General features: G+C 36.8%; 1 protein-coding gene across 1 annotated transcript; it reads right to left on the reverse strand.

Moving 5' to 3' along the window:
* Window positions 1–1,429: 1,429 nt before the first annotated feature.
* Window positions 1,430–7,622, reverse strand: LOC101897451 (angiotensin-converting enzyme). The gene is made up of 7 exons (XM_005179958.4): window positions 7,503–7,622; window positions 6,525–7,426; window positions 2,440–2,785; window positions 2,064–2,284; window positions 1,856–1,996; window positions 1,629–1,789; window positions 1,430–1,565 (listed from the first exon to the last, which is right to left on the reverse strand). Exons 1-7 carry the CDS (start codon window positions 7,521–7,523, stop codon window positions 1,528–1,530), a joined length of 1,830 nt encoding a protein of 609 aa, XP_005180015.1. The 5' UTR covers window positions 7,524–7,622; the 3' UTR covers window positions 1,430–1,527.
* Between the last annotated feature and the right edge of the window lie 2,311 nt (window positions 7,623–9,933).

A 9,933-nucleotide genomic window follows, 5' to 3' on the forward strand; every position in this document is an offset into this window, starting at 1 on the left:
TGTTTAACTTGCTTTTTTTTATAAGAGGACAAGAAAAATAAAACAATAAATAACATAAGTACTTATTTATCGATTTTGGCTTCTGAAAGTCGTTACATAAGTCCTTATTTTTCAGCTTGTAGTGGCCAGAAAATAACTACTTTTTTTTATGGGACAAGACCTTGTTAAAAATGATTTAATAACTGGATTGGCAAAGAATATTTTTACAGGCTACGTCTATCAACTTATTGTACCCTCCACCATAGTATGGAGGGTATATTAATTTTGTCATTCTGTTTGTAACACCTAGAAATATACATTTTAGACCCCACAAAGTATATATATTCTTGATCAGCATAAAATTCCGTGCCGATTTAGCAATGTCCGTCCGTCTGTCAGTCTGTGGAAATCAGTCTAGCATCCGAACGAAATGAAGTAAGTTGATAAAAATTTACTCAAATGTATATTATGTCTGCAGGACTTTTGGTATTGAAAATGGGCCATGTGGGTCCACGTCTTTCTATAGCCCCCATAAACCGTTCTTTCCGATATTTGGTATATTAATTATTTTAGCGACACTATTTACCGGAATTGTTTCAAATTTGGTATTTGAAGTTTGTAATGGATACTACAGCCTAAGACAGAAAATGGGCCATGTAGGTCTACGTATTCGTATAGCCCCCATGTAACGATACCCCCCAATATTCGGTATTTGGATGATTTTAGCGACATTATTTAACAGAATTGTTTCAAATTTTGTATTTAAAGTTCGTAATGGGTATTTCAGCCTATGACAGAAAATTGTCTGTGCAGGTCCACGTCTTCGTATAGCCCCCATGGTACCTCCCTATATTCGGTATTTTGATGTTTTCAGCTACATTATAAAGAGATTTTTTTTCAAGTTTCGCATTTGAATATTGTAATAGCTTATGACAAAAGTTGCCTATGCAGGTCCACGTCGTCGTATAGACCCTTTATTTTTAAGATTTTAACTAAATTTTTTAAGAAAATTGCCCAATTTCCACCAAATGGTTGAGGGTATACAAAGTTCGGCCCGGCCGAACTTGCAGCTGTTTTGTTGAGTTTTGCCTTGTTAAGGCGAAGATCATATGTTTTATGATTTAAGTGTTTGTTTTCTCTTTCGAGACGAGCTTAATGATCTGAAATTTGCAGTGAAAAGGAAAGCCAGATAGACACTATCACACACTCACCACTATGCGACGCGTTTCGCCGTTGGTTAAGCGGCTCATCAGGCATATTTGGTGTGGATGATGGCTTACAAGGGCCGTTCTCTGGAAAGTAGTATATATTTCGAACTTATTGCAAATTAGCATATGCGAATTATACACTAGAAACTCTCCAGGTTCGACTCAAGTTCTATTGGCAGATCTTTTTCACAGCAAAGTTTTGTTTTTTGTTAGTTTCTGATTAAGAAAATTAGGCCAGAGTCTCCATAAATCTAAAGAGGACTATTTTTTTCCCCGCATTTTATTGAAATTTATTTTCCTTTATTAGTCACAAAATCAATATTTAAATCGCTATTATTTTTCATAGATTTCCTGTTGTGTTGTTTAAATTTGCACAATCTAGAAATGAATTAAATTAGTTTAAGAAAAAACATCAATACACATATCCAGACATGTACTTACAATCCGTTACATGCCAGCCCACGGTGATGTTGTTGATTTTATTTTCTTCCCTTAACCAAGCTGTAAGAGGGGCATAATATTCCAAAAAGGCAGAACCATCCAATTTTGTGGCATTTACAATTTCACGCCAGAGCTTTGTTGCTCCAGCTGACATTATCTTCCTAAAAACAGAAGAACATTCAAAAATAACCATTCTTTAAAATATATCTCCTTTTCCACTTAATTACTTGAGAATATTGCCAGCTTTCTGGTTACCCGCAAAATCACATTTGAACAAGGCCTTGTCGGCATTACCAGGTTCAAATTCTCCAATTTCCAAGCAGATATCGCGATAGATTTGATAACCTAAAAATTCACCGAAAAGTTTCCTATTTTTGGGAAAAATAGAATTATTATTTGAAATTATTCGAAAATATAAATATTTTCGTTTCACACTTCGTGCTACGCGTCTCCTCAACCAAACCCTCATAGAATTTATAGGGCATGTCGTAGGTTGTGGCTTCAGTTACCTCCGATGGTCCCACACCCATATACTGTGCCATAAGATTCCAGTAGTGACATTTGTATTCGGCGGCATCAATTCGGCCATCAATCATATCCACCCAAAGTTTTTCATGGACAAAATATGAGGGTATGGAAAGAAGGGCATGGACAGCCTATAGAAACAAAAATTGGAAACTTATTAAAGGTATGTTTCTGCATGCCAATTCGAAAGAGAAATGTAAATTCTATAAATTTTTTTAAAAAATATAAACATTTATCGCAGTTTTTCTTTCCAGTTCGCTTTCGAAACGCTTTACACTTTTCTTACCATTCTAAACAAAAAATTCAAATTCATTTCATTGTCATAATCGAATTCGGTCAACAGCTGTAAATGTTGTTGCAAATGTTTGGGTGTGGAGGCGGAAAGTATCACCGCCTCGGCCAGGGCATTGGCAAAACCAGGACAAGCTTCGCGATTCAATCCCACAGTCAGGTTATTTTTCAAAATTCCATACTCCACATGCGTCACATCGCCATGCGTTGTTAGCAGTTTTTTGTAATTCATTTTGGGACAATAGTTCAGTTCAATGCTGCCATGAGTGAAAATGTACGACTTGCAATCCGGTCCAGCCATATTGTCTTCAATTTCCACAAAGTGATCACGTTTGAGTTCTCTACGCAAAAAAAAGTTATTATGTTAAATAAAAAAATCATTAAAACAAGTTAGAAAGTATCCCCTGAATAAATTTATACCCAGCAAAATTGGGAGCAACATGAGTCAAATGACCCATTACAAGGGAATGTAAACGAATTACGCAATGGACTTTTTAATACAAAGAATAATTAAATTTTTCTACATTGCCGACTAATGGGTTATGTCTGCACAAAGACTAAAAATCTAAGCTCGGATATTCAAAATATCGACCTGGAGTGAACCGAAATATTCCATCTTCACACCAGACCTTGGGTTTATAAAAATCACAATTGAAGAGAGTTATACTTTTTCAAAATTTTGACCATTTGTGTGGACATCGCTAGATCAACACCAAATGTCCTGAAACGGATTTGGTCCAAAGAGACTTAGGGTCTAAAACAATTATTTTGATGAGATACCTTTTGACCGCATCAAATGATATATACCCTTTCTTGCCATATTAATGAGGGTATAATTAGAATTCTTAAACTTGGAATGAGAGTCACTGATGGAGTGTAGAATACATGTACCAAAGGGCTTTTTTTGGGATAACAGTTGAAGGTGGAATTTTGAAATTTTGTATTGGGGTCCCTGTTGCTGGTTTTGGAAGTGTATACTGCAAGTGCTGCACGAAAAGTAGCATTATATTTGCTACAATTTAGTATTAGGTGAATATATAGTGCTGGAAATCTGAAAAAAATGTATTCATGCGTAGCCTAGACATATGGAGGAGGTTTCGGAAATGTTCACCATAATTGTACGAAAAAGTACTAAATGGTACTATATTTGGTTTTGGATGCAGGAACAGAGGTTAAAATGTGAAATTTGGGGTGAGAGTTTCTTACGTTGTTTAGGATAGACCAACTAAAGGGTTTTTTTGCAGTTCAAAAAATGGGGAGCCAAAAGTCTTAAAATGCACTACATTTGGTACCATTTGGAATTATGTGAACCGATATTTGGTAAAATTTCGAAAACTGGTATGAGAATCAATTCATGGAAATGGGGTGGATATAAGGAGGTGGTTTTGGAAATGAAGACTAAGTAAATTATACTGCAATTAGTACAACTCAATTTTGAGTGAACGAAATAAGCTGGTTATTACTGATCCGTTCTTCATACAAGATCTCGTGTTGGTAGAAATATTGGGATGTTCGAAATAGGAATATAAATATTTTTCAAAATATTGACCTTTTATGACGGTGGTATTGATGGATAGGGCCTATATTGACCATTTTTATACGATCCACCTTAGAAAGGAGGGTATATTAACTTTGTCATTCCGTTTGCAACATCCCTAGATATTCGTCGTAGACCCCATAAAGTGTATATATTCATAATCAGAATAAAATTCTAAGTCGATTTTGTCCGTTTTTCTCTTGAAATCACGATACAGCCCACATTATCTGACGTAAAGCTTCAAAATTTTGGCAGAACATTTTGTATTGTGTCTAGTATGATCGGCATATAGGTCCACATTTTGGTATAATCCAAATATAACGGTAGCTTTGGTATTTTGAAGATTTGTCTAAAAATTGGTATTTGTAGATTATAATAGGTTCTAGCTAGTATGGTGAAACATTGTATGTATAGGTACACTTTTTTATATAGCCCACATAAAGCGGTACCTTCCGATAATCGGTGTTTTGATGATTTTTGCCACATTTTTTTACGGATTTGTCTAAAAATGGGTGTTTGTAGTTCGGAATGGGTCCTAGACGCGGTTGCAGACCATAGTACCTTCCTATATTTGAATTTCGATTTCATGGATTTGTCTAACAACTGGTATTTGTACGTCATAATAAGTTCTAGCTAAGGTGCCGAAAAATTGTATGTATAGGTTCACGTTTTTGTATAGCCCCCATATAACGGTACCTCCCGATATTTGGTATTTTGATAGTCCTAGTCACATTTACCCATGAAATTGTTTCAAATTTGGTATTTTAGAAGATTTGGTAGATGACAATCCTTGAAGTTTAAAATTGTCTATGGAGGTTCTCGTTTCGGCATGGCCGCCATATAACGGCCTAACCCACTTTATGTTTTTTTTTTTGAAAAATTTAACAGCATTATCCAAATGGCCTTACTGGTATTTATAGTTTAAAGTGGAACACGTTTGAATTCGGAAAAAATGTTTTCTTTACCCAATGGTGGAGGGTATTTAAAGTTTGCCACGGCCGAATTTAATGTTTTTAATTGCTCCACCTGACCTAGCTCTGATGCAAATATTAAAGTTTAAATAGTTGTCAAAAATCGGATGATATTTTTTCTATCTAAGAATAGATAGAATATTTTGATCTTTAATTTGAAAATATTATTAAAATGTACTAAGTTTAGATCCATTGGAGAGTTATCGTGTGCACCAGCTAGCCACACCGACAGACGACGGACAACCCTAGATCGACTACAAATGTCTGAAACGGATTTGGTCCTTTATTTCGATGAGGCATGATTTGGCCGTATATATACCCTCTGTAGCCGTATGGCAGAGGGTATAACAAGTTTAAGTAAGTTCGGCCGGGCTGAACTTTGAATACCCTCCACCATTTGAACGAATTTGGAAACTTTCAAAAAATAAAATCCGTTAAAAATTCTGTCAAAATCTTAAAAATGCCTTATATAGCTGTTATATTGGGGTCTATACGACGTGGACCTACATAGGCATTGTTATCATAAGCCATTACCGTATTCAAATTCGAAACTTGAAATGAACGGTGAATAATGTAGCTAAAATCATCAAAATACCGTAGATAGGGAAGTACCGTTACATCGGAGTTATACGAAGACATGAACAATTTTCTGTTACAGCCTGTAGTATCCATTACGAACTTAAAATACCAAATTTGAAACAATTCTGGTGAATAACGTCGCAGAAATCATAAACATACCGAGTATCGGGAGGTACCGTCATATGGGGGCTATACGAAGACGTGGGCCTGCATTTAAAAATGTTTGTCATAGGCTGTAGTTCCTATTACGAACTTCAAATACGAAATTTGAAACAATTCCGGTAAATAATGTCGCTGAAATCATGAAAATACCGAATATCGGTAGGTACCGTTATATGAGGGCTATACGAAAACGTGGACCGACATGGCCCATTTACGAACTTACCTGCCTGCTGGTAAACTATGTATGTATGCAAAGTTTAAGCCTTCTATCTCAATTCGTTCGAATGATAGCGTGATTACAACGGACAGACAGACGGATTGGCTTAAAATTTTTGCGCTGAATGTATTTACTTTGTAGGGTATATTATGAATACGGAATGACAAAGTTAATAGAATGGTGGAGATTATAAAAATACCGAACATCGGGAGGTGTATTTATATGGAGGTTGTACAGAATCTCTCTTTCTCTTTCTTGGGTATTCAATATGTATTCTTCGTCATACCATCTAAATAGATTTAACGTTAAAAACCAGCGGCATTGGTCTACGTACCCCCATATTACGGTACCTACTGATTTTCAGTATTTTGAAGGATTCAGCAAAGATTTAGAATCGAATCAACTGCCATTTGACCTTTTGGATTCATTAGGGCCAAATTCTTCTCTCTCCCCTATATAGAGCAAAGACTTTTGAAAATATTCCAAATGGGGAATATCTCTCCAAAAATTCATCCATAAACATTTGAATTTGTACAAAAATAAAAGACCTGAGAGGTCGTCTTGAGGTCATGAGATAATGTTTATCAAATTTTAATTGCCCTCAATTCACTTACTCAGAAAATGGTGGAAAGCCCATCGATTTGAAAAATTCTTCACTCGCTTCGATTAGATCCCGGGGATTCCATCGCTTTCCCCTTAGTTCCTGCAAAAGATTGGGCATTTTCTTGTGCTGATGGGGATTCTCTAAAACCGATTCCTTTTTCCACGATTGATAGAGCGCCTGTTCCACCAGATGGTGGGGTATTAATCCGGAAGTGGGTACGACATCGTCACCATATTTCCGACGCAAGGCATCCCGCAGGTAAGCATGCAATTCCCGGCACAAAGGTTCAATTGTTTTCATATAACCCTCTAAATTTTTCATGAAATTCGGCTCATCATACTGCTGATACCAAATGCTGGAGGGTGATGTCGCTGTCGAGGTCAAGGTCGCAGCGGAAATATTTCGATAATAATCAATGTAGAAATGCATGGAATTTTTAATTTCTTGTGGCAGATGATTGCGCCATTCACGCCAATACCATTTGATTTCTTCCGGATCATTGCTGTTGGTCACAATTGGTTTGATGTGGCGCACATAGGATATCAGCTTACATTTGTTGGGCATGCTGCTATCACAGGTGAATTTTTGCTTACCCACAGTCCGTAGGTCCGAAGTGTGTTGGCGAAATCTTTTACTAATTGCCGGATGTTTTGAATCTCTTAGGAGAATTTCAAATTGCCTTTTGAGCTGAGGGTCTTCAAAGTGCTGCCAATCGAATTTGTCCATGGTCCTCAACAGAGGTAGCAGACTGTTGCGCAATGCCAATTCGGCACCCACTTGGAAATCCGGATACAGACTCAATTTTTTGGCACTGCGGAGATATACTATATCCAAAGTTTCCATTAACTGATGGGCACAGGATTCACTGGTGCATTCTGCTCGCAGGTAGGGGACAAAACAAAGTCCCAGAAGCTGCAGTTTGGAGAATGAAATAATGGTGCTTAATTTGGCCGTTTGCCACAAAATTGAGTTTTTCTATTTTCTTTACCGCATAAAACCAGAGCCTCATTTTGCCTCGATCTCTATAGGGGAGATGCTTTCACATTTAGTTCTAAATCACAACTAAATCTTAATCTTTGAAATTGAGAGCTGTTTTCACAATATTGGCTGTGGCGATAAAATACAAATATCAAAAGCAAAAAGCCGGCCTTATCACTGCGCACTACCAAAGGCTTGCCTTATCAGAAAATTAAATTTTACTTTAGCTTTTTATACCCTCAACCATACCTAGCATGGAGGGTATATTAAATTCGTCAATCCGTTTGTTACTCATCGAAAAAATAATTTTAGATTTTAAATTTGTAAAACGTCCGTCTGTTGTAATCACAATAGGATCAAAACGAATTAAGGTAGGAAGCTAACGTTTTGCACCGATCTGTCTCTTGGATCTAGGCAGATAAAGTTCGAAGATGGGCTATATCGGTTCACGATATTGTATATTACTCACATAACGGTTCCTCCCGATATTTTATATCCACATTTTTTACAGAATCGCCTGAAATTCTGCACAAGGAGTTCCTTGTGAGTCCTTTACCCCTGGAGAAGAATTGTCTATATAGGTCCACGATATCGTATAGCCCCCATATAACGCTACCTCTCGACATTCGGTATTTTGATGATATTAGCCACATTTTAAAGGAATCGCCTGAAATTCTGCACAAGGAGTTCCGTGTGAGTACTTTACTCCCTGAAAGAGAACTGTCTATATAGCTCCACGATATCGTATAACGCCCATATATCGGTACCGACATTCATAATTTTAATGATTTTAGCCACATTTTTCAACGGAATTGTCTGAAATTCCACAGAAGGAGTTCCTTGTTAGTACTTTATCCCTTGGAAGAGAATTATCTACATAGGTCCACAATATCGTATATCTCCCATATAACGGTAGCCCCGATATTTGGTACTTTCATGATTTCAGCCACATTTGTCAACGAAATTATATGAAATTCTGCACAAGGAATTCTTTTTGATCTTTTTACCCCCTGAAATAGAATTGTCTATATAGGTCCACAATATCGTATATCTCCCATATAACGGTAGCCCCCCGATATTCGGTATTTTGATGATTTTAGCCACATTTTTCAACGGAATTGTCTGAAAGTCTATACAAGGAGTTCCTTCTGAGTACTATACCTCCTGAAAGGGAATTGTCTATATAGCTCCACGATATCGTAAAGGCCCCATACAGTGGTTCTCTTTGAGTAATTTAACCCCTGAAAGAGTATTGTCTATATAACTTCACGATATCGTATAGGCTCCATACAATGTTACCCCCCGATAGTCGGTATTTTGACAACTTTAGCCATACTTTTCAGTGGAATTGGCTTAAAATCCATACAAGAAGTTCCTTCTGAGTACCAACCCACCGAAAGAGAATTATCTATACAGGTCCACATTTTAGTATAGCACTCATATAACGGTCCCCTCACTTTTTCGGTATTTCCATGATTTGAGCGACATTATTCACTGGAATTGTTTGACATTTCGTATAGCCGCCAAGATTTTCATGTGAGCGTTATTTTTCGATGGAATATTTAAAAAAATTTTCAAGTTCCTTCCGAATGGTGGAGGGTATAAAAAGTTCGGCCCTGTCGAACTTAGCTGGATGGATGGATTTTGCCTAGAATGCTTATATTTTAAGAATGGCTGGACCGATTTTGACAAATTTTGTCAATTCAGAATGCCTCTTTGGCACAAAAGAATAAAATCTACAAAAAATGCATTAAAGGATGCCAATCCTCACGAAAATTTTCACAAGGGTTGCGTTAGGCTCTGAAAGGCTAGGCCTATTGTTTTTAAATATGTCCGCAATATATTAAAAACTAAAAATGTTCCTGATTTTGCAGCCGTTATAAAGGTCACAAATAGAAACCAAAGGATACGATATCTCGCATGAAATTAGAGTTTAGGACAGCGGGTTGAATAAACCACCACTTTGGTGTAAAACAAGTAAAAAAAAAAAACATTAAGTTCGGCCGGCCAAACTTTTAATATCCTCCACCTTAGGGCAAAGGAAACATTGGAACCCATTGTGTCACACAAATACCAATTTTTAGAAATATTCATGGGAAAATGTCGCAAAATCATCCAAATATCGGGATGGTACCGCTGTATGGGGCTATACAAAAACGTGAACCTATACATACAATATTTCTGCAACGGAACGGAACCTATACATACAATATTTCCGCGAAAAAAATGTGGCAAAAATTATCAAAATACCGAATATCTGGAGGTACCGATATATGGGAGCTATACCAAAACGTGGACCTATACATTCAAAAACCATAAAAATACCGCATATCGGGAGGTAACATTATATGGGGGCTATACCAAATCGTGGACCTTTACATGCATTGTTTTGCCACCGGAGCTAGAACCCATTACGACCAACAAATACCATTTTTCAGACA

The sequence above is a fragment of the Musca domestica genome, unplaced genomic scaffold (genome assembly GCF_030504385.1).
Source record: "Musca domestica strain aabys unplaced genomic scaffold, Musca_domestica.polishedcontigs.V.1.1 48, whole genome shotgun sequence".
NCBI lineage: Eukaryota > Metazoa > Arthropoda > Insecta > Diptera > Muscidae > Musca > Musca domestica.

Bases quoted from the DNA above. Each gene is read 5' to 3' on its own strand.
- LOC101897451 (XM_005179958.4), bottom strand. From the start codon at position 7,523: ATGAGGCTCTGGTTTTATGCG. The intron at 7,427-7,502 runs GTAAAGAAAATA...TCCAAACTGCAG, and splicing joins TGAGGCTCTGGTTTTATGCG to CTTCTGGGACTTTGTTTTGT. The intron at 1,790-1,855 runs GTAATTAAGTGG...TTCTGTTTTTAG, and splicing joins AAAGCTGGCAATATTCTCAA to GAAGATAATGTCAGCTGGAG.